The sequence below is a fragment of the Canis aureus genome, chromosome 23 (genome assembly GCF_053574225.1).
Source record: "Canis aureus isolate CA01 chromosome 23, VMU_Caureus_v.1.0, whole genome shotgun sequence".
In the NCBI taxonomy this organism is placed as follows: Eukaryota; Metazoa; Chordata; class Mammalia; order Carnivora; family Canidae; genus Canis; species Canis aureus.
This window is the reverse complement of record NC_135633.1, coordinates 26,102,121-26,128,596: the sequence shown is the minus strand read 5'-3', so window position 1 is coordinate 26,128,596 and position 26,476 is coordinate 26,102,121. Positions and strand designations below refer to the sequence as shown.

At 52.6% G+C, this 26,476-nt stretch overlaps 1 protein-coding gene across 3 annotated transcripts in view; it reads left to right on the top strand.

Annotated features, from left to right (window-relative positions):
* The first annotated feature begins 884 nt into the window (after nt 1–884).
* The window catches only part of ARAP1 (ArfGAP with RhoGAP domain, ankyrin repeat and PH domain 1), a 65,443-nt gene continuing 39,851 nt past the window's right edge, over nt 885–26,476 (top strand). For 2 of the 3 annotated variants that reach the window (XM_077866893.1, XM_077866891.1), the window contains exons 1-3: nt 885–1,020; nt 18,347–18,430; nt 24,100–24,651. In XM_077866893.1, the coding sequence (XP_077723019.1) occupies nt 24,143–24,651 (509 nt within the window). In that variant the 5' untranslated portion in view covers nt 885–1,020; nt 18,347–18,430; nt 24,100–24,142. Of the gene's footprint in view, nt 1,021–13,382; nt 13,459–18,346; nt 18,431–24,099; nt 24,652–26,476 lie in introns of those variants that run through there. The other variant, XM_077866892.1, reaches the window with a different exon arrangement.

Genomic DNA, 26,476 nt, shown 5'->3' with positions numbered 1-26,476 from the left:
AAGTCCTGGAACTTCTTGGAGCTTCATATTCTAAGCCCTAACCTGGGGTGATGATTTTTGTCTTCGAGGAGAGGTATGAGGATTGAGATAAATGGAATAAGTTGCCCAGCACTGTGCTTAGCATGTAGTAGGTGCTCAGATTAATGACTCCTAATCTCAGAATCAACCCCATGCCCCATCCTCGTGAGAGCTGTTCTTTCAAATATGTCCATTGGGCATTTGGAGAAATAGAAGCACAGAGAACTTAAAGTCTCTGACTTGACCGGCTCCAGAGGTGACAGGGACACAGGCGGGACCCAGAAATTCCTGTCAAACCCAGGGCCCTTACCTGTGTATGTGCCGGCAGGATGGGCAGGACTCTCTGATCTCAGCCAGTGAAAGTCGCTCGGTGCCAGGACCGTAGGCTGATATGCAGCCTTCTGCCTAAGGGTCCTTGAACCCTTTGACTGGGTAGGACTCGTCCCCACCACCCTGCCCCTGGGGGATGTGAGAGGGAGAGGGAGGTGGAATGTCCTCCGAGAATGAGGTGGGGAACGACTTCCAGGAGGAGAGGCTTAGGGACCTAGGTCGTCCTGCCTCCAACTGCCCCTTTCCGCCCTGCGGATTCTGGACCTCTGGGCCGGAGGGGGTTGGGAGTGAGCGGCGAGGCTCATCCCCCCGGGGGTACGGTCACCCGGAGAAGGGTGGCAGAGACTCAGGAAGAGCTGGAGACTCAGCGGTCGGGGAGGCGCAGGTAGATCTGAATCTCGTGCGCGCCGCGGGAGGGGCGAGGCGGCGCGCAGACCCCGCGTCGGCGGGCGGCGGGGCCGGCGGGTGGGCGGGGCCGGGCCGGGCCGGGGGCGGTCCCTGCCCCGCCCCGCCCCGCCCCCTCCCCGGGGCGTCACGTGGGGCGGGCGGAAGCACCCGGCGGGGTGGGCGCGCCCGGCCTGCGGCCGCGAGTTGACTGCGGCGGCGTGAGTCAGTGGCCGCGCCGGGACCTCGCGTCCCCGGCTCCCAGCGTGGAGTCTTCGCCCACAGCAGGTAAGTGCGGCTGCCGGGACCTCCCCGCCCGCCGCCCCTTCGCCAGGTGGTGACCGGAGTTTCCCCATTTCGCAGAAGGGAACGCCGAGGCCGCGCCGACTGTGCGCCCGGCGCCTACTTCCGCGGGCGTTTTTCCCGGGGCGTCATCTGCCCTCCTGCTGGTGACGGGGTGAGGGCCACCACCTGAGGATGCGCGGTCGGGCCAGCGTCGGCGGGGAGGGGGGCGAACCGGCCGGGCAGGGGCCTTCCAGCCTTAGCCCTTTGGCAGGAAGATTCTCAGGAGCCGGAGCCAGCCCGCCTTCGGGCGCCTTGCTTTTCCCATCTGTGAAATGGAGGCTCCCGCCCCGTGGGCCGCGGAGACCCTTACAGCTCTGCACTTTAGTATGACCCTGTGCCCTGGACCTGGGGCTCCAGTGACCTTGGGCAGACTACTTCCGGTCCTGTGCCTCAGTTCCCCACCAGTAAATGGGGGCATGGCCTCCCAAGAGCCCCCACCTGCCCTAGTTGCTGGAAAGAGGAGCTGTGTGTTCACTGAATGGGGTCAAGCCGGCAGTGGGTTATTGGCACTGGAGGACGGGCTTGGAGCGCAGCTTGCGGGGCATCGGGTGGGTGTTTGGTCCCAGGTCTCGCAGGGTGGTGTTTAGCCTTGAGGAACTCTGGTCAGGAGCAATCACAGTATGGTTTCTGGCATATGCATTTCCCTCCCACATTGCTCCTGTCCTGGGGAGCCGCCTTTGATCTCCAGGCTTGGTCCCAGGGGCAGGGGCGCTGCTGCAGGGTGGTACAGATTTGTGGAGGCGCTCAGCTCAGGTAGATTTGGCTGTGTGCTGAGCACCAAGGTCAAGACTGAGGCACCCAGGATGTCTGTCCTTGGAGAGCAGAGAATGCCAGGTTAGGGGAGACTTCTCAGCCCACTCATTACAGGGTAGAAAGATCCCAGCAGAATCTCGAAGACAAGTGCAGACAGGTACTGAGATAGAATCAGGGACTGAGACTCTGGAGGCCCAGGGAAGAAGAGATGACTGGCATGGTCCTTGGCAGTGAAGGGACAATTAACAAGGCTAAGGACCCTCCAGAAGACAGCACAGCTTGTGCAAAGGCAGGACCTTTCATGGTATATTTGAGGAATGGCAAGGAGTGGGTATGGCTGGAAGGGTGTAGTGAGAACTCGCCCCAGTGTCCCATGGCTGGTTGGGGATTGTCCAGACCTGGGCCCCGGGGGACCTTGCCTCCCCATTCACCACTTGCTCACAGGAGTCGGGCAAAAGGGGGTCATTCCAGGCAATCCTGTAACTGGTGAGGTGGAAGTGGGCAGAGGCCACTCAGGGGCCCAGATTGCCCCCACGCTTCATCGCCCCAGCCACATCCCCACCACCTCTCAGGCTCCAGTCATGCTTTTCTGTACCTGAAACCTCAGTCCTTTGTGTGGATTGCTCGTCCTCTCCACCCTCCCTCTCCAGAAATTGTCTCTCCATAAAATAAAAAAAAAAAAAAAAAAAAAAAAAAAAAAAAATCTCCTAAGTCCTTTGGGACTTCACAGGTGGGTTGCTTATTGCCTCTTCTTGCTTTGCCTTTCAATCTACATAGTGGCACAGCTTGTGAAAGGTCTTCTTGGAGCTCTGTGGGGGAAGGGCCCGCAGAGCCATGGGGATGACTGGGACTTGGGGTGGTCCCTATACAGCCATCAAACATGTGACTCTGCAAGTCCCCAAACTTCTCAGAGCCTTCATTTCCCTATCTGCAGGATGAGGAGAGGAGCCCTGGTTTCATGCTCCAGAGAGAGACTGCTAGGGCAACTACTGGGCCTGAGCATCAATCTTGTCCCCTGCAGTGAATGTTTGAATGTAGGAAAGAGAGAACCTGGAGGGCAGGGGTTAGTTCAGAGGGGTAGGGGGCCTCAGAGTCCTGAGGGCTAGTGGTGGACTAGCCTAGTACTAAGTCTAGAGTATCAGCTAAAGAGAGGGGAGTCCCCTCTGTTCTCTGGGCCCTCTCCCCTCCCTACCCCACTCTTTAGCCAAGCTCAAAGCCAGCCGGCTGATGCCCAAACAAGTAGCCTCTGTTCCCAGGATGGGGGGAGGGGAGGCAGGCCCTGGGCTCCAGGCCCGCCTGTCCAGCGCTGACCCTGCTGCGCACCCGCCCCCCCTGCCCTTCACTCTGGATCTTAACCCTTGGGAGCCTGGGGTGGGCCCTGGGTTGCTTCAAGGCTCATGCCCCTTGCCCACCAGCTGTCCCCTCCACCCAATTTTAGGCTCCCAAGGGTCTGTTGCAGCAAGAGGGGATGCAGTAGGACATAAGTTGGAAATGGAGAAGGAAGAAGGGAATGGAGGTGGAAGGGAACTGGAATAGTTATGGTCAGATACTCAGAGACCACTTGGCTCAGAAGTTTTTTTCACAGATGGGGAGACTGAGGCCAAGGGCCAGAGGTCAGACCAGGATCACATAGTGAGCCCTGTGGGGGTCAGGACTGATCTGACCTCTAGTGTGGGCCCTATCAGGGAAAGAAAAGGGAAAGGAAGGAAGCTCTGTTTGATTTGAGTACCTATCACGTGTCTGATGCTATACATTTGCATTTTATTTAACCTCATATCATTCCATGAGACGGAGATCACTGCCCAGTAACATAGTGGGGAAACAGCCTCAGAAGGAGCTGAGTAATCACATCCGTGAGAAATATGTCAGTAAATAGGCACATAGCACTGAGGTAGGCACTTTTATGTATGTTAACCAGTTTCATCCTCCCTAAACAGCAAATAAGTGATAGAGGCAGGATCAGGACCCAGGCGTTCCTTTGCCTTCTTTGGCCTGATTTCCTCTTCCCCAGTCTGACCTTCCCCTTTGAGCTCAGTCCAGGGTCCATACAGTGAGGGGCTGTCCCCTGGGTGATGGCCAAGGCAGCCTCGAGCAGAGTGTGACCCCAGTCAGGCTGACCCGGCCCTCCCTGGGGAGTGGAGTCTGGTCCCTTGGGTGGGCTCTCTTACCTCTTCCTCTGGCCTTAGCCCCCTTCACAGCCCTGCAAAGAGGGGTGTTTGAGGAAAGGGTTCTGTGCTAAGGGGGCTGCTCCATGGATCTGAACAGCAGGTAGATAAGAGGGAGCCTCAGAGATCCCCTATAAGTACACTCCCCACAGATCTCAGGGCCAACTCAACACCAGGCCCCCTGCCAGCCCTGATCAGAGAGGACGTCTTGTCTGCTTACCCCTGGCCCCATGAGGCCCCTAGACCTGTATGCTCTAATGAGGGCTCTGGGGAGGACAGCCCAAAGAGGCTGATGACCCCGGGTGTCAGGGACAGCCCGGGGCTGGAGGGACAGTGCCTATTTGGTCTTCCACCCGACCTTCCTGTGGAATTTTTCTCCAGCTCAACCTTTGGAATGTAGTTGAGAAAGGAAAAGATCTGTCCTATACTCAGGACATCTATTCCAGACTACTGGGACAATCAGAGTGGCTGGGAGGGGAGGTGGAAGTACGTGACCAGTTCAGGGATTCCTGGGTGGCTCAGCGATTGAGCATCTGCCTTCAGCCCAGGGCCTGATCCTGAGACCTGGGATCAAGTCCCACGTCGGGCTCCTTGCATGGAGCCTGCTTCTTCCTCTGCCTGTGTCTCTGCCTCTCTCTCTGTGTCTCTCATGAATAAATAAATAAAATCTTAAAAAAGAAAAAAAAGTGACCAGTTTAGTAACAACCGTATTATTGAGTAGTAGTAATAATAGTGGCAGTGGCTACTGTTTCTTGGAAGCTTACTTGTTCACCGTGGAAGCATTTCTTTGGGCTGATGTAGTCCTCAGCAGTAGTGTCGCACGGTGGGTACCATTCCCACTCTGTAGATGAGGAAACAGGCCCAGGAAGCTTAGGTGATTTGCCTAAGATGACCCATTACAGAGAAGAGCTGGGAGTCTGAATTTCTCCCTCTTTGCAGTAGACTCTCTGAGCCCTGGGAGACACTGCAGGCGGAGGAGATCCAAACCCTCCTCTGCCCTGCGAACTCCCAATCTGGGTTGAGGGCCGCATGGTGGGTGGCATTGCCGGCAGCCAGCTGTGGGCATCCTACTTGTAGTCGAGACTGACCTCCCTCTAGTTCTGGGCCCGGCCTAGCACGGGCGCCTCTTGGAGGGCTGCTTGCTGCTCTCGTCCTGTCCTGTCCACTTTGGACTTTGTGGAATACGGTGGCTCTCCCAGACCCCGTTTTGCTGGTGAGGAGACTCAGGTCGGGAGAAGCTAAGTGACTTTCCTCAGCCGAGGAAAGGGAGAGCTGGAACTGACACCGGGTAGAGGCCCCAAGGCCAGCACGCTTCCTCCCTGCCTGGGCCTGGTCGGGGCCTCCTGGCCTCCGAAGCCCTGAGCTTCCCCCAGACACCGCCCACCTGCCTTATCACAGGCCCCAGTTTCTCTCCCTGACCAAACCGAACCCTCTGAAGGGACCTGGGATGTGGAACAGCCGGATGTCAGTGACCGAATGAACAAACCCCGGGGGATGTGGTTCCAGAGCCGTGAGGCCAAGAAGCAGGGACCGGCTGTGGTCAGGAGTGGTGCTCAGCCCCTGAGGGGTCCAGAAGAGGATTTAGGGGGCAGAGACCCCCCCACCACCACCACAGGAGGGAGGAATGGGGCAAAATCTTCCTTCTCCTTCATATCTTTATTGTTGTGAGGGCCAGGGGGATAGAGGAGTGTTGGGACCTCTTGTGGCCACACCTCTGACCCCATTCCCAGAGCAAGGAACTAGAGGTCACACCTGGAATCTTGGCGGCTCCTGGGGGAGTCTGGCCTGGCCCTACTTCCTTGTGGCCCGGGGTGGTACTGGAGTGGGACGGCCCCCCACATGGGGGAGCTGCCATTGCGTCTTTCTACCCCATATGCCTGGGCCTTCTTTGCCTCCTTCTCTCCTGCCTCAGAGGGCACTGCCTCGCCCCTGGCGTTCTCCTTACCCCTCCTTTCCACTCCAGTGCCCAACGCCAGGGCCAGGTCTCTGAACTCAGCGTCCCTTGACTTCAGAGGGGGAGCAGGAAGCAATAGGTACCACATCAGTCCTCTAGGTGTGAGCAGATCAGGAGAGGAACATATCAAGCAGAGCAGGTGACATGGGGTGCAGGGCCTTCTCCCCTCCTCTCTATTCCCACTCACCCGCTCCCCAGCTGGGCAGCTGGGATCTTAGGATTCTGAGTCTGAGATTCTAAGCATTGGGGATTCAGGGAGTCTAGGGTTTTTTGTGTGCTGGTGATTCCGAGCTTCTAAATATCCAAAATTCTGGTTTCCAGGAGCCTGCTAAGCCTTGTATCAGGCTGGGTAGCCTCTGAGTTGAAGCTGAGTCCTGTGCCACACCTTGGCTGGCTGATGCCAGACAGACGAGGCTCGGAGTTTCTCAGGGCTGCTTCTGGTGGTCAGTGGCACAGCTGGTCTCCAGGCTCTGTGTGCTCTGTGCACCCATCACTCCCAGCATGAGCACCCAGCTGTCGCCTTTCAAGAAATCTGAGAACCAGACCCTGGAAGGGACTAAGTGGTAGCAGAAGAGACAGCCATCTTGGTGGGGAATGAGGAGGGTACAGGCAGAGGCTAGGCCTCCTCTTCATTTGTTGGCAGAGGGGCTGTCCTCTTGGATACTAGGATGGGCTTGAGGGGAGGCCCAGGGAGGGCTGATGGCTGGCTGGGTCACGGAGCAAGGTCTGGGCCACACTGATGGGTGAGCCAGGTCCTCCTGGGGTCAACATGTTCCGGTCTGGGAGGGTCAGAGCCAGGCTCAAGAGCCAAGCCAGAGTGGTGGACAGAGACCTGCGTCTGGGAGCCCTGAGGGAGGCACTGCACTGCCCGTCCTCAGGAGGGCCTTTGAATATTTTGCAATGCTGCTACCCTCACCCGCTCCTTCCGGTGCCCATCTGAGCCTATGGGCACACCAGCTGCCCTCAGAGGGGCTGCCTTGTGGGAAGGAGGCCTGTTTCCCCCCAAGCCTTCCTCCTGGAGACTTCTGGCTGGGTGTGTTCCTTCCTGGGCTGTTTCCCATCTCTTTCCTGCTCCACATGCCTCTGGGCAGGCACTGTGCATGGGCCTCTCAGGCCCAGATGCATCCTTGGAGGACCTGAGATTGTGCCTTTGCACAGGTGTGATCAGCATTGGACATCCCTGTGAATCGGGGTATGAGGTGTGCTGGGCTTTGCACTCCTTGATGGGTGAGTTGGGTGAGGCTTTTATCCCTCTGAGTAGGGACCTCCCTCTAGGCAGGCCACTGAGTCTGCAGCCAAGCTGCCATAGCTTGTTCTCAAAGCTAATCCTAGCCTGGTGGGGGAGAAGGGACCTCTGGAGAGCAGGGCTGGGGACTAGGCTTTGCCAGGCAACAACAGGACAGCTTTGGGGTGGGGTCTGCCTGGCTTACTGAAAGGGGTGCTAAAGGCCTCAGCTAAGGGCTTACGTCTTCCCTCAGCCTGGGGCTGTTCCTCCCATACTAGCTCCTCAGCTCCAAAGATGGATGTACTAGGCCTAGGGAGGCCAAAGACTCGGGGAGCATCCAGTTGTTCTAGTGGTTCTGTTCCAGTTTCTGTTTCAGGACGTGAATCAGGACACTTATTTGCCTCTACTGCCGGTGACCCGAAAACCCACATTTCTCAGTGTCGGGGTGGCCTAGCCTAAGTGGAGTGGGGGGGGGGGTGCTGCAGTATCTCTGAGATCTCCTAAGGGGACTGTCTCCTCCCAGTTCTTCCAAGGAACAGGCTAATGGAAGGGAGTCCAGTTGGGTGTGGTGGGGGAGGGCTAGGTCCTGGTCCTGACTTGTCGTGTGGCCCTGGTTAGTTTAGTTTTGTTTGTTTGTTTGTTTTGTTTTGTTTTAGTTTTTTGGACCTCTTTGGGGTTCACTTTCATCTTCTGGAAGAGGGGAGGGTTGGCTAAGGTGGTTCCTAAATGCCTAAGGAGCAGGTGGGGGCAGGTGGAGAGCTGGGGGAAGGCAGGCCTGGGGTGCAACAGGCAGGAGACTAGAGCTGTAACTGGAAGTAGAGGAATGGGAGGTGTCTGATATAGGAGGCCCGAGGCCGGGCTCTAGCCACACTCCAGCCACTGGTTGCAGCATGACCTTGGGTGAGTCATCACTTGCCTGGGCACTTGCTTTCCACGTATAAAATTGGGAGACATTCATGCAGTCAACAGATATTTACTATCTGCCAACCTCAGGCTCGATGCATGGGAATCAGACCCTGGTCCTGCTTTCAAGGAGCACCCAGCCATATCTATGGTGAGAGAGTCACAGAGAGTGACTTCCCAGTGTGATCAGGGCTGTGGCCATGGGACTTAGAGGCTGCTTCCTGGAGTGGATGAACTTGAAAAGCAAGGTAGGGAATGACGTTCCAGGCAGAGGGAATGGTATAAGCAAAGATCTGGAGGTAAGGTGGCAGGCAGTGGGAGTGGAGGGAATGAGATGGAAGAGGAGTACGTGGCAGGAGCAATAGAGGCAAGGCAATAGAGGGTCATGGAAGGGGTGGGCAGAGCAGAGGGATTGGGGCTAGTCTCAGAGACTCCTGGAAGTCTAAGAAGGTTCGGAGCTACTCTGGGGAGTGGCTGACGGGTGGGCAGCACGAGGGGGTCTGAGAGTCAGCACTTAAGGCTCCCTGAGCAGTGTTTACCAGGCCAGCGCAGCAGGAAGTGGCTGGGACAGCCTCTGGTAAGAGAAGGGGCAAGCCCAACTGCAGAGGGGACCGAGGAACCTCAGAGTTGAATCCTTGACTCCTAGATCTCTGGTCTGAACCTTGACAGCACATCATCCAACCATCCGTCTCCCTCCCCATGTCACAGGCCCCTGTCCCAAGCTCCTGACTGGGGTAAGCCAGGCCTTTGTGGTTGTCCATTCATCCATTCCTCCAGGGCCCAGACACTTCTAGCCACTGGCGATAGAGCTGTTAATGAGACAGTGCTCCTGTCCTCCGGTTGAGGAGACTGACGGTGAGCAAATAAATATGCAATACAGTGAGAAGTGGCATCCGAGGATGGAACCCAGCAGTGATAAGCTGAAAAATGACAGGGTCAGGAACTCATGGGGGCACATTTTTAGGTAGCGTGTGTAAGGAAGGAAGGCCTTGCATTTGAGAAAGTGCTGGAAAAAAAAAACAGGGGGGTGAGTCATCAGATATCTGGAAGAGCACCCCAGGCAGAGGAGCTCCAGTGCCCAGCTCTGAGGGTAAAGCGCACAGAGTGGGTTGGAATAACAGCAAGGAGACAGAGGCAGTGGGGACAGGCCACGCAACCTGGTAGGCCATGTGCTGGTTTTGGCTTTATTCTGAGGGAGGTGGGAAGGCACTGAGGAATGAGCACTGGTCAGATTTGGGCTGTTTCGAAGGCATGCATTTATTCCTTGCAAGCCTGCATGGTGGAGCTGTTGTAATCTCCATCTTAGAGATGGCGAAACGGAGACTCAGAAATTTCGTGAATTCCCCAGTCTCCCAGCAGCTGGCACCCCTGTGCCCCTGCATTCCTGCCTGCCTGCCTCCCGTGATCCATCCCGGAAGCACCTTGCTGCCTGTCGTGGCTTCCTGCTGTCCAGACACAAGGGCAAGTGTCTTCACGTTGTCTACCCAGGCCCTTCTCGGGCTGTACTCATGTCCCTTCTCTCTTGCCCACCTGACCCTCTGTGTCCTCACTGCTCTCTGCCTGTCTCTGCGCTGTCCCCTCTGAGGAGATGTTGTAGAAAGAGGGGCCTGGGCAGCCCTCGGGTCCGATGCTGGCTCCTGTGTTAGTTTAGGCAGGTTACTTAACCTTTCTGAGGCTTAGTTACTTTCTCATCTGTAAAGTGGGCTAAAACCACTTTCTTTCTAGACTGTCATGAGGATGATATAAAACAGTCCACACACTGTGTTTAGCACAGTGCCTGGTAGATGGTAAGCATTCTGTAATCATGACCTTTTGTTGTTTTAGGCAAGTTTGGCCGGGTCAGATAAGAGGGTTAGAATGTTCTCTGTGAGCTGGAGAGGAGAGGCTGAGTCAGGGAGTCTTCCTCTCTTTTGTCTGACTTTAGAGGGGGGAGGCTGAGATCACACATATCCGTGGCCAGAGCCTGTGTGGCTGGTACCCGGTCTCTCTCTCCTTTCCAGCCCCTGCCGGCCAGTCTGGTCACCTCTACCCAATCAACACAGGCAGCTTCCCCTTTCAGGTGCTAGCAGCGAGGGATCTGCTTATTCTCTGGCTTCGTCCCAGGGACCACCCACGGAGAAGGCAGTTTCGGGTCCCTGTTCTTTGGGCTCCTAATTCTCCCGTGCGGGGGAGCCCACCAAGGCTCTCCTCCTGGGTGGGTAAGCATAACAGCTTCTAGGGTGGTTCTGAGAGGAGTCAAGCAGCTTTCTGTCCCCATCCCGGGCCAGGGCCAGGGCCAGCCCTCAGCCCCTCTGAGGGTCCCGGCATGTGACTCTGGTTCTGTCCACTTCTGCTACCTGGCAGCCTTATTGTCAGCCCTGTGTACTCCCACCTGCCATGTGGTCAGCCCTGTTTCTGCCTCATTGATAGTGTTAGGAGCCCCCTGTCCCCACCACCCCTGCCATGGAGCAGTGGACCCAGAGGAGGATCTTCCTGGTGTCACACTGTCGCACCTCTGGCCTTGCTTTGCCTGAGAAGCCCCCAGCTCAGTAGGGGACTGTGTCTGTGCCTGAGAACCAGACCAGAGCCCCATGTGCTCCTGCTGGGGCTGCCCAGGTCTCCTCAGATGCTGCGCCTCAACGGTGAAAGGCTGGGGCACAGGGAAGGTCGGTATGGGTCAGGGTTAGGGTTAGGTGAGGCACTCTCCCTTGGGGACAGTTACAGGGTGGGCTGAGGGGTATGCTGGCTGAAGGGAGGGAAGCAGGAGGAGGGCCTAGAGATCCAGGCCTGCCAGGGAGGCCTGGGGTGGAGAGCGGGGATGGAGAGGGAGTTGGTGTCAGAACAAAGTAATGAGGAGGCATAGAGGAAATGGGAGGGCCCAGAGTGATCCTGAGTGATTCTTTCAGAGGTGAGAGTATGTGGTAGGTCAGGGGGGATTCGTATGTCACAGACTTTGACAAGGCCTAAACCCCGAATCATTTAACTTTCAGTTTCGTTAATTTGCAAGTGAGATACTCTGCAGATATTTACGCTTCATTCCATATCTTCCTCTATATTTGACCCTCTCCAGGATGGGGCTTGGGCATGAGAGGGACCTCAGATGAGGTTTGGGGGAAGGTGGGTGATGGTCAGGGCTAGAGCAGGGTCAGATTCTGTTTAGATGACGAACCACAGGGATCCTGGAGTCTCATGTTTACTAATGGTCCTCAGTCCATTTCCCATTTGAAAGTCCCTGGGCTGTGCTCTGTTGCTGGCCTCTGCGTGGGGGGCACCTTACTTGCTGTGCTGTGTCCTTGACCTTTGGGAGGATAAGACCATGGTGAGGGGGAGTGGGCTTTGGGTCTCAGTTTCTTATTCTCTAGTGCACATGACCCAGGAAATCCGTTTTGTTTATGACTGTTCTTTCTCTTAGTGGTCTGCTCATTTTACACTTAAAATCATAAAGCCTCTTTTTCTTAAAAAAAGATTTTATTTATTTATTCATGAGAGACAGAGAGAGACAAACAGAGACAGACGCAGAGGGAGAAGCAGGCTCCTTGCAGGGAGCCCGATATGGGACTGCATCCTGGAACCTTGGGACCACAACCTGAGCCAAAGGCAGACTCTCAACCTCTGAGCGCTGAGCCACCCAGGCATCCTATAAAGCTACTTTTTAATAGTAATTTTGAGGAACAAACTGGAACTTAATTGTCATAGACCTAAGATACTTTCATCATTTTGTCATCTAATTATAAAAGTGAGGTACAACTATAGAAACTTTCAACAGCAGGGATCCCTGGGTGGCTCAGCGGTTTAAGCGCCTGCCTTTGGCCCAGGGCGAGATCCTGGAGACCCTGGATCGAGTCCCATATCAGGCTCCCAGCATGGAGCCTGCTTCTCCTTCTGCCTGTGTCTCTGCCTCTCTCTCTGTGTGTCTTTTATGAATGAATAAATAAATAAAATCTTAAAAACAAACAAACAAAAAAAAAACTTTCAACAGCATAGACATGAAGGTTGTAGAAAATGATAATCGTTTAAGATTAGGGTGGGAGTTAGGGCTAGTCCTGAAATGAAGTCAGGATGTCTCCTGTCCCCTAGTCTTTAATGCATCATGGTCATGAATAAAACTGGTTTTATTTTATTTTTTTATTGTAATGCTGAACCGGTGGCCCCAAGAAGGCTGTTAAAATGTTCTATGTCTCCCCAGGCCCACTGTGTGAGAGTGTGCATGTTGTGCTCTGTCCAAGAGTACCTGGTTGTGGGGGACAGCGTGAAGTGAGAGCTGGGAGAGGGGATACTGAAACCTAGCCTGTCCTTCTTGCTGAGCTGCGTGTCCTGCTGTGGGGCTCCTGAAGGAAGAGGCATTTTTTTCTAATTGGCTTAGAAGCCGCACCTGGGTTGGAGGTAGCATTACTTTCCTGGGAGAGCACATGGTGGGGTGGGGAATGTGCAGTGCCTGGGGCCACCCAGAAAGAGGGCTGGGGGGCAGTGGGGTATCCAGTCTGGAGCCCTGCAGGGGGATGTGGCCGGAGGCAGGGTGTGCTAGTCCTTGGTATCTTGGGGAACAGAGAGCTCCAGGATGCGGAGCAATCCAGACAGGAGCCTGGATACAAGGCCAGTGCCAAGGTCCCCTCTGGTCAGGACCGGCCAAGGCCTCAGGCTAAGGAACAGGAAGTGTCTGTCTTAGCAACAGTAGTGAGCAGATGACGAGTGAGTGTGGCCTCTAGTACATACATGGTGACGTGTCGTAGTTATCTGGGTGACAGCTCTGCTTTATGGAGGGGGAAACTGAGTCTCAAAATGTCACATGACTTCAGGCAAGGAGTGATGAAGCCAGGACTGGAACCCAGCCTTGCCATGCATCCTGGGGGAAAAGGGCTCTGATGTAGACTCACCAGTGGCCCCCAGCTCCCCACCAGGTGGCTGAGGCAGCTCTTTATGCACCCAGGCGCTGGGGCCCTGACTCAATCCTCACCATGCTGAGGGCTGCTCCTCATCTGCCTCTGCCATTCCTGGGACCCCAGAGATGAGTCACACCACGGATGGGATGGGGCAGGAATCTGGTGCCAGGGCAAATGCCAGGGCAGAGATTCGGAGCTGCGGCAAAGCAGGAGACTCCAGTATAATTCTTTGGGTCTGGTATGCAGTGGCCACCGATCCCTGAGAGAAAGAAGGTAGGCTTCTTGGCCCAACGATCAGTCAGCTGCCTGCCTGAGGGCTGCACCTGATGCCTTGCCTAGCTGGGCTGGAGGGAGCTAGCTTCTGCAGCGGGGCGGGAGCGCTTCTGCACTCCTCGAGCCAGGAACCCAGCCCCCACCTAGTTCCTCATATGGGAGGGAAGTGTCTCCAAGGCCTCTTGCCTGGTTAGCGGAGTCCTGAGAACACCCAGGAGGGCGGCGGATCAAATGTGGTCCTGCCCACAGGTATCACCCGGTGATTGGGTTGGGGTTGGTGGTGGGGGGTCCTGGGCATCGTTGGGCTCTGGGGCAGTTGTACATAGTCAGGCTGTTGGGAGTGTGGGACCGAAGGGTGTGTGTGTGTGGTGGAGGGGCAGATCTGCCCTGTGGCTGCCGGGTGGGGTGAGAGGTGTGTGTCCCTGGAGGCTGTGAGAGGTATGAGTTTGTGGTATGGGCAGGCTGTGGTTTGTAGAACTGGCCTGGCCAGAGCTAGATGTGTGCTGGTCTTGGTTCCTGTGTGGGACACTCTGAGGGGTTTCCTGAGGTTTGGATGCTGGAGTCTATGCTGAGTCGCCTGGAGTAGTGGGGGTTGTGGGAGTGGGAGGAGATGGCGTGCACGGGAGGAGGGGGTGAGTGGAGGAGTAGCTCAGGCCCGGGTGTGGACCCCGCCTCCCTCTCATTCCATCCCCCCATCACTGGGCCTTCCCTTGGACCCAGAGTGCAGCTCTGTGCAGAGGGGGCCTGAAGTACTCCTGGGGGCGTGGGGTGTGCGGCGGGGGAGGGCAGGGTCTTGGCTGAGGGGGCTTCAGAGCTGAATGTGGAAGGAGTTAGGACCTTTAGGGCCACTCTGACTCAGGCCTAAATCACTCATGCAAATCAGAATGCAAAGGAGGCTCACACCCTCGTGGGAGTCCCCAGACCTGTCTGGGTGTCACTACTGTCCTCTTACATCCCCATCCCTGCCCCACTGAAATCACCCCATCTCTGGACCTGCCAGGTCCTTTCCTACCCCTGAGCCTTGCCCACTCAGTTTCCTTTGGCTGGAAGCGCAACCTCCTACTCCTTCCAAGCCCAGCTCTGGAGTGCCCTCGGGAAGCCTTTCCAGCTCTACCAAAGAGAGGCAGTCACATCTTCTGAAGGCCCCTGTGGCTCCAGCAAGTGACCTGGGCAAATTTCCACTTCCCACAGCTTCCTTGAAATGGGGCAAGAGTCTCAGGCCTTGAGATTGTTATGAGGACAAGTGAGATAAAGCTGACAATCTGGCAAGGGCCAGGCATGCAGTAGGCACTTAGGAAAAACGGAGGAAGTGGGAGGGTGCCTGCCCTTGGCTAAGGCTCTGGGCTGCCCTGCTGCTGGACTGGCGGGAATGGCGGGACTGAGATGCCAGGCTGGGCCAGGAGGGCAGTGAGGTTTAAACTGTGGTGAGGGTTGAGTGGTAGTCAGAGGACAGAAGGTGAGAGCTTCGCCTCCGGCAAGCAGACCTAGGGAAGGACTGGCTGCCAAGGATTAGTGATTCTGGATGACCCTTACCTCTGGACTGAGTGCCCTTGGGTCAGCCAGGCCCTGGACTCCACTGTGGAGGGAGGGGTGGATAAAAAGAGGTGCAGGCTCTCAGAGTACCCCAGGCCAGATGGGGGTTAGGCACAGACGGAGCCCCATGAATGGACCAACTAGAGATAGATGGGGAGTAGCGCTCTGCTACATGGCTTGGCTTCCACGGTTTAGGAGCCCAAGCCCAGTGGTTAGGGAGCACTTGCTGGAGAAGGCAACAGGAATCAGTACCTGAAGGTGGGATGTGGCTCATTTGCTCACTGTCAGCAGACATTTTCGGGGGTCCCATATGCTAAGCTGGTGCCTGGTGCAAAAAGCAACATGAAGGGCATCCTAGGCCAGCCCAGCCCAGCTGGGGCTTCTTTTAGGGCTTCGTTTACATCGAGTCACTTCCTCTCTGTGGGTGTTGTTTCTTCATTTGTAAATGTCACTGCTGGAGCAGGTTGAATGACAGGGGCCGGCCTTGCGGCTTAGAGCTGGGGTGGGATCTTAGTTGGCAGAGCAGAGGGGAGCTGGAGGGGGACAGGAGAAGCAGGGGCAGGTGGGATGGTGGGGTGTTGAAGTTTGAGCTGGGCCCTTGAGGTAGGGGAGGAGGGGAACCCCACAGCTTGTGGCCATGCTGTCACAACAGGATGACACTCCCCTCCGCTGGTCCCTGCTTCCCTGGGGGTGGAGACTCAGTAATGTGTCATAGCAGCCAGAGGGCTTAAAGCTCCAAACCAGAGCCAGGATTAGAGTACAGTGAGTGTGGCACTTGGCTTGGGCACGAAGTGTAAAGGGAGGAGGGTGGGCAAAAAGCTCAGTAATCAAGATAATATTTTTAAGCCGTATTTTAAAAAAAAAAAAACAAATCAAAATTGGTGAGAAAAATCCAGGATAAAATACCAAAATTTTAAATAAAGAGTATCGCCAATTCCTTCTTTGCCTCAGCCTCCCGTATGGCTCAGCAGGGCGCTGCTCCAAACTTCTTTTTTCTTTCTTTAAAGATTTTATTTATTTATCCACGAGAGACACACAGGGAGACAGGCAGAGACACAGGCAGAGGGAGAAGCAGGCTCCATGCAGGGAGCCCAATGTGGGACTCGATCCTCGGTCACCAGGATCAGGCCCTGGGCCAAAGGCGGTGCTAAACCGCTGAGCCACCCGGGCTGCCCATCAAACTTTTTTCAAGGAGCTGCCTCCTCTAGGAAGCCTTCCCTGACCCTCTGCCCTGAGAGGGCACTGTGGGCTGTTTTCACTGGCTGGATGGTGACTGACCCCCTCTAGCCTGAGCTTCCTGGAGAGCCAGGCCAGGTCTGAGGTCGGGCTTACATTTCCAGAGCCTTGAATGAGGCTGCCCCAGAGGGGTCAGTGTAGATCTCTGACTCTGCCCTTGGTCTAAAGTCTTTAGTGCAGGAATAGGAACTTAAGGGAGGCTGGGGGGTGGGGTGGGGCTGACTACTTCTGAGGGATGGAAGTGGTTTCCTGTTTCCCAGCCCTGGTCATTCCAGTGCAGTGTTGGGGCCATCACCAGTTGGTGCTGAGCCTTTAAAAGGGTGCCCAAGCTGTAGCTCGTGCTTGCTTAACATTCATTATCACTTTTGAGTGGCAAGAAGCAGAGTGGTTAAGAATCCAGAGTTAGGGGGCTCCTGGGTGACACAGTCAGTTGAGGGTCCTATTCTTAGTTTTGGCTCAGGTCATGATCTCATGGTTATGAGATTGGGCCTGTGTTGGGCTCTGTGGTCAGCGCAGAGTCTGCTTGAGATCCTCTCTCCCTCTCCCTCTGCCCCTCCTGCTCCTGTGCTTTCTCTCTCTCTCTCTTCTCTAATATAAATAAATAAATAAATAAATAAATAAATAAATAAATAAATAAATAAATCTTAAAAAAAAAAAAGAATCTCCAGACTTAGACTATCCAGGAGAAATGAAATGTGAGCCACAAGTACAATTTAAACAAATTTTAAGTTGTTTTAATGTATTATATTTAAGTATCCAAAATATTATACTTTTGTCAGATAATAAATAGAAACAATAGAGATATTTTATCTTCTTGGGTTTTTTTTTTTTTTTTTGTACTAAATCTTCAAAATCCAGTGTGTACTTTATACAGCACACTTCCATTATGTGGCCACATGTTCAGTGCTTCATGGCCATATGTGGCTACTACTGGCTACTATATTAGACAAAGATCTAAACTATATTTAAGCTGCCCATTCCTAGTTGTGCGACTTTGGGCAAATTACTTCTCTATGCCTCAGTTTCTTCATCTTGAACTGTGAGATATGTACCTCATAGGGTTGCTGTGAGGATTCACTAAGTTAATAAAAAGTGCTTATGTACCTATATAGTAAGGACTATTTAGGTTGTCTCTTATTTTTTAAAAAATTGTCATTTGAGTAGCACTGCCATTTTTTGCCAGTTCTTTCTGAAGTACTAATTACCTAAAATTTATTTATTCTTATTTTTATTTTTAAAAAAAATTTATTTACTTATTTGAGAGAGTGAGCAAGAGAGTGCATAGAGGGGGAGGGAGAAGCAGACTCCCCACTGAGCAGGGAGTCCTATGCGAGGTTCCATCCCAGGACCCTGAGATCATGACCTGAGCCAAAAGCAGATGCTTAACCAACTGAGCCACCCAGGCGCCCCTACCTATAATTTATTTTTGAAATACTTTTAAGGGCATCTATTCATGTCTCTCATGAATAAATAAAATCTTTAAAAAATACATAAAATACTTTAAAAACATATACCTTTTTAAGCCCCATCCTAAGAAGTGGTTATAGAGTCTACTTAAGACAAATATCTAACTGGCAAATTAAAATGTTCACAGGTGCCCCCTAAAGCCATCATGCAGAGCCTAGCAGTCTTCAGTTGACCCTGCCCTGGTGGCTGGAGACATACTGTGGCCCAGAGGTGCCCATCTCCCCCCAATCCCCCTACAGAACCCAGGCCATCCAGGCTTGCTAGTAGCTTGCCCTCAGGGACAGCCAGTTCTTTCTCCTCCTGCCTGGAAACACCCTCATTTGGCTTCCACACATATTTAGGAGCAGGGCCTCTGGCATCTGAGACCTCTGCCTCAGTTGCCCCCCACTCCCTTCACCCCATCCCATGGCTTCCAGCCTTAATGGAGAGTGTCCTGTTTCCCTGTGTGTCCCCAGCATCCCCCACCTCTCATTGACAGGCTCTGCAGTGTAGTCGGAGCTGCGTCTGCTCCTCTTCCGAGTCCTCTCTGGGGGCAGGTCCCAGCACAGCCCATGCCTATGCATCCCAGCCCCTGTCCTGGGGAGGACCAGAGAGTGGGAGTCCTGACTCCTCTTTGCAATCTGTGGGGCCACCACCTCTGGGCAGGCATGTCTGCCTCTTCACTCCTGCGGGAAGGCCTTCCTCTGGTCTAACCTCCATTGCTTCACCTGGACTCCATTAGGTTCCCTGAACCCTACCTCTTCCCCTACCATCTTGCCCATGTCTGGCTTCCTTCTCTTTCTTCCCCCTCCTCCTCCCCTTTCTTCCTTCTTCTCTCTTCCTTCCTCCTCCTTTCCCTCCTCCCGGCATCCAGCTGTTCAGAATGGCTCATGGACTTTCTCTTCCACTCCTGTCCTTGCAGGTTCCACCTTGGACCAAGATGAGGAGCAATTCAGAGTAGCTGCTGCCTCTGGAAGGATCTTTAGCGTCCTGGGCAGCCCAGCAGGTGAGTCAAGAGTTGGGAAGCAGGGAGCTGGGTTAGGTGTGGTGGGCTCAGCCCCAGCTTTGAAGTAGGGGAGGCTTCGTAGAGGCTTCCTGGAGGTCAGACAGGAGGTCCCAGTTTTCATTTTGAAAATAGGCAGAGAGGCAGGGAAAGGATGAGACTAATGAGCCTCCCAGGAGGGCTTTGAAGGGGTGGGATAGGGCAGGGACCAATGGGTGGGGTGGGGAATATGAATCACATTCTTATTTATTTATTTTAATTTTTTTTTAAGATATTATTTATTCATTGGGTGGCAGGGAGGCAGAAGGCAGAGGGAGAGGCAGGCTTCCAGTGGAGCAGGGACTGATGCAGGACTCGATCCTAGGACCCTGGGATCACGACCTGAGCTGAAGGCAGACGCTCAACCACTGAGCCATCCAGGAACCCCTATTTTAAGATTTTTGTTTATTTATTTATTTGACAAGGAAAGAGAGAACGCGTGCACATGTGTGCACACAAGCAGGGAGAGTAGCAGGCAGAGGGAGAGGGAGAAGCAGCCTCACTCTGAGCAGGGAGCCTACTGCAGGGCTCCATCCCAGCACCCTGGGATCATGGCTTGAACCAAAGGTAGATGATTAACTGACTGAGCCACCCAGGTGCCGCCACATTCTCTTTTAAATTGTGTTCATTTTTTGGAAATGATGGAAAAGTTTAAGACATAGAAAGGTATAGTGACAGGTAACCCTCCCTCCTTGTTCTCACAGCTACCAGGTCTTCTCCCCCAAGCCAGGCAGTTTCTTGTGTACCCCATCTGGAGGTATTATGTGCATGTCTATGCATGTATGTATATGACTATATATGTGTACATATATGTGCATTTTTAATTTAGCCTAGATGTTTACATAAGAAAACACTGCTCTGCAAATTATTTTTCCACCTAACATCAAATCCTTAATATCATTTTATATGAACTTTAGAATCTGCCTATTGGTAATTTTGGGGGGATTGTGCTTTGTACTTGTTATAGCTTAACCCAGGAAGAACTGATGTCTTCATAATGTTGAGAGCTGGTTTATCCAAGAACATCCACTATATTTCGTTTGTGTCTTCCTTTGGGCCCCTCAACAGCCTTTTTTTTTTTTTTTTTAAGATTTTATTTATTTATTCATTAGAGACACACAGAGAGAGAGGCAGAGACACAGGCAAAGGGAGAAGCAGGCTCCATGCAGGGAGCCCGATGTGGGGCTTGTTCCTGGGACTCCAGAATCATGCCCTGGGCTGAAGGCAGGTGCTAAACCGCTGAGCCACCCTGGGATCCCCCTCAGCAGCCTTTTTAAAGAACTCACGTATTTCAAAATGTAGGTTATAGATGAAGATGTAGAGTGAAAATCTCCCTCCCACCAGAGGTGGGTTTCCAGGGAAGCTGAGCTTCAGGCTCCTTCGAAGGCCCTGAGAGGAACCCTGGCACTGTATGCATGTGGTCATGTGGTTTTGGAAATTTTTACAGAAGTAAGATATTTTTGTTTTTCCAATAAAGTTTTTAAATTTTTTAAAAAAGACTGTATTTGTTTATTTGGCAGAGAGAGAGAGAGAGAGAGTGCATACATGGGGAGCAGCAGAGAGAGAGGGACAAGCAGGCTCCCCAGTGAGCAGGGAGCCTGATGCGGGGCTCGATCCCAAGACCCTGGGACCATGACGTGAGCTGTAGGCAGATGCTTAACTGACTGAGCCACACAGGCGCCCTTATAATTCTTTTTAAACTGAGATATGATTGACATATGATATTGTATTAGTTTTCAGGTATACAACATAATGATTTGATATTTGTGTATATTGTAAAATGATAAGACATTATAATACCTTTTTTTAAGAGAGGGAGGTGGGAGAGGGACAGAGGGAGAGCGAGAGAAAGAATCTCAAGCAGGCCCCACGCCCAGCACAAAGCCTGTCATGGGGCCCCATCTCATGACCCTGAGATCATGACCTGAGCCGAAATTAAGAGTCAGACACTTAACAGACTGACCACCCAGGCACCACTCTGATATCTTTTTCTTAAAGAGGGAATCGAACATGTGTCAGCATCAGAACTCTTGAAGTCTGGCTGTAGGTCTGCCCCCTTCTGTCCCCTCAGCCCTCAATTCTCCTTAGAGGCAAGGTCACCTTGTCTCTGATGTATCTTTTCAGAGAAATTTTATGTATTTACCATCACTGTGAACTGATCTATCCTCTCTGGTTTGTTTTTTCCTACATCAAAGGCAGAATGTTCTATATACTGCTCTACACCTTTCTTTAGCCATTAACAATGCATCTGGGAGGTCATCCCATATCAATATGTAATGATAATGTTTCCTCATTTTTTTTTTTTAAGTAGGCTCCACACCCAGCATAGAGCCCACCTTAAGGCTTGAACTCACAAGCCTGAGATCAAGACCTGAGCTGAGACCAAGAGTCAGATGCTTAACCTACTGAGCCACCCAGGTGTCCTGAGCTTCCTCATTTTTTTAAGGCTGCTCAGTATTCTACTACATGACTACACTATAATGTAGTTATCCATTCCCTGTTTGATTGGTATTTGGGTTATTTCCAGTGTTTTGGTATTATACACATCGCTGTTACCAGTCACTTTGGAAGACTGCAGGGCAGGTATTGTCTACAGGTGGCTGGATCAAAGAGTAAAAAGACTTGGGGTTTTCATACCTATTGTGGTTTAATTGCCCTTCCCAGAGGCACACCCATCAGCTGGGCAGGGGAATGCCTCACCCCGTCACCACTTAGTGTGAGGAGGTTAAGTTCCTTTTCGTATTCTTAAGAACCATTTATATTTTCCTTTCTGTATTTTGTATTTTTTGCCCCCCTTTTTTTTCCTGTTAGGTCATTAACCTGTTTATTTCTAGGTGCTTTTCAGTTTTCAGGAAAATCTTTTACAGCTTAACATAGTAACTTAAGGGATCCCTGGGTGGCGCAGTGGTTTAGTGCCTGCCTTTGGCCCAGGGCGCGATCCTGGAGACCCGGGATCGAATCCCACGTCAGGCTCCCGGTGCATGGAGCCTGCTTCTCCCTCTGCCTGTGTCTCTGCCTCTCTCTCTCTCTCTGTGACTATCATAAATAAATAAAAATTAAAAAAAAAATTAAAAAAAAAAAGAACCATTTATATTTTCCTTTCTGTATTTTGTATTTTTTGCCCCCTTTTTTTTTCCTGTTAGGTCATTAACCTGTTTATTTCTAGGTGCTTTTCAGTTTTCAGGAAAATCAATCCTGTGTCTGGGATATGAGAGGCATATGTCCTCTGACTTGTCGGTTATCTCTTGGCTTTGTTTCTAGTGCATTTTTATCATGCAGGAATGTTTGATTTTTTTTTTAAAGGTCTTATGTATTTATTTAAGAGAGAGAGACACACACCATGAGCTGGGGGAGAGGCAGAGGCAGAAGGAGAAGCAGACTCCCTGCTGAGCAGGGAGCCCAGTGGGGGGCTGGGGGGCTGGATCCCAGGACTCTGGGATCATGACCTGAGCCACCCAGGCACCCCTGCTTTTTATAGAGTTGAATATTTTACTCATTACATTCCTAGGTTTGTATCATTTCTAAAAGGCTTTTGCGGGCAGCCCCGTTGGCGCAGCGGTTTAGCGCCACCTGCAGCCCAGGGTGTGATCCTGGAGACCCGGGATAGAGTCCCACGTCAGGCTCCCTGCATGGTGCCTGCTTCTCCCTCTGCCTGTGTCTCTGCCTCTCTCTCTCTAGCTGTGTCTCTATGAATAAATAAATAAATAAAATTTTTAAAAAAAATAAATAAATAAAAGGCTTTTGCCTCTCTCAGATGATATTTTAAATCCTTTCATGATCTTATTTTTTAAAATGAAATCTTTGTAATTTATCCTGTTGTAAAGTGTGAAGTAGGGGGTCTGATTTTGTTTCTAGATTGTTCCACAGCTGTCCTAAAAATTTAATAATCCATCTTTTTTCACTAGTTTGAGATGTTACTTTTATTGGACATTAAATTCTTATATGTGTTTAGATCTATTTTTGATCTATTTGTTTTGTTTGATTCATCTGCTCAGGTGCTGGTAACATTTACTATCTTAATTACTGGCTGATTCTCACTCTTTACCTTTCTTTTCCCCCCACCTCCTGCTTGAGCATTTTCCTGGCTCTTCCTGCTTGTTTACTTTTCCACATGAATTTTTTTTAAGGATTTTATTTATTTATTCATGAGAGACACAGAGCGGGGGCGGGCAGAGACAGGCAGAGGGAGATGCAGGCTTCATGTGGGGAGCCTGATGCGGGACTCAGTCCCGGGTCTCCAGGATCATACCCTCAGCTGAAGGCAGATGCTCAACCACTGAGCCACCCAGGCGTCTCTCCACATGAATTTTCAAATCTGCTTGTCTAGCTCTTCTTCCCTACCCCTCAAAACTGTGTGGTATTTAATAGGATTCTGCATATTTATAGATTAGCTTAGAAATAATATCTTCATGGTGCCTTCTACATGGGAACATACTGTGTCTTTCATTTTTCCAGGTTTCTTCTTTCTGTCTCTTCCTATAGATCTTACACAGTTCTTACTGTTTCTTTTTGGTGTTTTTGGTTTTGTAATGCTATGGTAAATGAGGCTCTTCATCCAGGTTTCTACCTGGTTATTGCCTATAAATATTGATTTTGTTATATTAGTTTTGAATCCAGCTCACTTGTAAATTCTTTAACTTTTAATCCTATGATTAATAATAATCACTATCATGAAATGGATATCCTTGATTCCTGACCTTAATGGAGATTTTTCCATTGTTTTCCCATTAAGTAAGGTGCCAATTTTTAGTTTAAGGAAGTATCAATCCATTTCTATGTTAGTGAAATTTTTGTTAAGTACACTGGATATTGTGTTTTATCATTTGCTTCTTTGGTATCTGTGGAGATGATCTGGTGACTTTTCTCTTTTGATTTGTTAATCACCTTCTCCTTGTATCATCTGTCTCTTGACTCTGCCAGGCCAGGAGCTCTGGAGTGCAGAGATGCGACCTGAGTCCCTACCACCCAGTGTGAGGCTCTGTCCAATGAACAAATGAGTGGATGGCCTTTTCTATGCATTAACCACCTTGGTGGTGGGAGGGGTGCCTTATTCACAGGGCCAGGACCCCAGAGGCTGTGTGATGTTGGCTTCACTTAACTCCTGGAACATTCTGCTTCCTCCGGGGGCATGGAGGTGGGGTGAAGCTCAACCCCTAGACGGGCTTGCACGGGGACCAGCAGGGGTATCCCTCAACCCAACCCATACTCACTAAGCCCCTGGGCCTGGCCATGAGCTGGGAACTGGTGCCTCAGAAGGAACTGGGCCCTTGCCTGGATCTTGCAGAGGGAAGTAGACGGTATGTGTGCCAGACACAGCCATTGGCCAGCCTTGCAGCAGTGGCCCAGGTTGTGGCCTTAGGAGTGATATCAAGTCTGGAGGTACTGGAGGGTGTGCCAAAAGAGATGTGAGCTGGATGCTAGGAGGCCACAGAGGTGGAGGTGGTGGGTTTCAGGCAGAGAGAAAAGCCTGTGTGTTCAGGGATCTAGCAGTATCTGCCTTGCCTGGCACATGGGGCTCAGAGGAGAAAGCTCAAGGACAGAGCTTTGGCATGGGAGAGCCGCAGAGGGTTGCTAATCGGGGCACTATGGCCAGGCAGCCTTGCCTCTCACGTGTGTCCATCTGTCTATTCCAGGTCTGGACAAGCCCCTGCTGGCTGGCCTCTGCTAGCAGGAACCATGGCAGAGGCTGGGGATGCAGCACTGTCTGTGGCTGAGTGGCTGCGGGCACTGCACCTGGAGCAGTACACTGGGCTCTTCGAGCAGCATGGGCTGGTGTGGGCCACAGAGTGCCAAGGCCTCAGTGATGCCCGCCTGGTAGACATGGGCATGCTACTCCCTGGTCACCGCCGCCGCATCCTGGCTGGCCTGCTCCGTGCCCACACGCCCCCGACCCCTGCACCCCGCCCCACCCTACGACCTGTGCCCATGAAGCGTCATGTCTTCCGCACTCCACCTGTGCCTGCCACCCCACCAGAGCCACTGCCTGCGGCTGGAGAGGACGAGGGGCTGCCCGCTGCCCCACCCATCCCACCCCGGAGGAGCTGCCTCCCGCCTGCCTGCTTCTCCGCCCCATCCGCAGCAGCCCCAGACCCCGTGCTGCCCCCGCTGCCTGCCAAGCGGCATTTGGCAGAATTAAGTGTTCCTCCTGTGCCCCCCCGCACTGGGACGCCACGCCTGCTGGTGAGGTGAGTGCACGCCATCCATGGTGGGAGGAATAGGGGTGGAAGATCCTAGAAAGTGGAGAGGGAGTTTGTGGCCTTTGGCATTGGGGGTAAGAAAGGCACCTTAGTGGAGGGAACAGCATGTGTAAAGCTCAGAGGTGAGAAGCACCGTCCGGGGCCACTCTGAGCAGATTGGAGCTAAACTAGGGGGTGAGTGTGGGGGTGGCTTGCGGATGGCATGGTGGGACATTCTGGAAATGCCCGGTGGGAAGCCGAGAAGGTTTTAAGCAGAACAATTGGGTAAAAGCTGAATACTAAAAAGATGACTCTGGGGGCTGGTGAGGTTGGTGGAGAAGGAGGAGGCTAGGCGACTAGCGACAGGGCCTAGGCTCCCAGGAGAGGCAGAGAGAATGGATAGGACTTGGGGATGGCCTGGGTATAAGCAGAGAGGGCACAGGGAGCCACATGGCATCCATGTTTCCATCTTGGGTGGATAATGATGCTGTTCTTGATCTGGGAGTTCAAGGACAGAAGCATACCCAGGGAGCAAGTCTGGAGTTCAGTTTGGGGCCTGGTGAGTATGAGACGCTGGGAGATGGGAGTACATTCTGAGTCAGTAGGTAGCATGTGGAGGTAACAGTCTAGAATGATGAACTTGCCGTGGGGGGAGCAGGAATTTCCCAGGGCCTGCTGCTTGTGTCCCGTCTTCCCCCTGTACTGCTCCTGCCACACGTCCCCAAATCCTGGGGACACTTCTCAGGCCACAGCCTACTCACCCTCCCTCTTCCTCAGAATTATTTTCCCTGCTCCTGGCTCTTGGTACTCCTGTTTCCTTGAGTTTCCACCTACTTCTGTCCATTTTAACCTCTTTCATATATACCCTCTGTTCTTGCCATGTGCTGGGGTGCCCAGCTGGGAGGGAGCATCCCCAGTTAGTACTGGATATGTTTTCGGGGGTGTATTGGAGATTATTGCAGTACTTGGACCAAGTCAGCCCAGTCTGGGAAGGCTTCTCGGAGGAGGAAAAGATGTATAGAGAGAGGTCTCCTGGTCCCTATTGTTGGGCACTGTGCTGGGTGCTTCACTTACACAATCTTGTTTGGTCCCAGCTCAAGCCTTCTGGGGATTTGTGTTCTGTTTTCAAGCAGAGAAACTGAGTCTCAGAAAAGGGAGAGGAGCCCTGGCTGGATCCATGCCAAGTGCATGCTCAGGGAGCCCCTGTGGGGAGGGCCTGGGAAGCTTTCCCCACCCAGAGAGGGGCGTTAAGTAAGGAGGCCTTGCCGGCTAAGCCAGGGCTGTGCTGTTTTGAAGTTTGATTGGTGGAAGCACAAAAGGGGTTTTTGCCTTTCCTGGGCTCACACTATGCAAGATGGTGCTAGGGTCCCCTAGGAGCCTGGCTCACGTTTGGATTGGAGTTTCCTGGAGCCCTTCTGCCCTCTAGTGGCCATTCTCATACATGCATGAGACTTTTTTTTTTTTTTTAATTTTTTTATTTATTTATGATAGTCACAGAGAGAGAGAGGCAGAGACACAGGCAGAGGGAGAAGCAGGCTCCATGCACCGGGAGCCCGACGTGGGATTCGATCCCGGGTCTCCAGGATCGCGCCCTGGGCCAAAGGCAGGCGCCAAACCGCTGCGCCACCCAGGGATCCCTTTTTTTTTTTTTTTTAAGATTTTATTTATTTGAGAGACAGCACTTGCGTGACAGAGCATGGAGGGAGGGCGGAGCAGAGGGGCAAGGGGCAGAGAGGGAGGGAGAAGCTGCTCCAGCTGAGCAGGGAGCCTGACCCGGGATCATGACCTGAGCCGAAGACAGATGCTTAAAACGACTAAGCCATCAGGCCTCCTA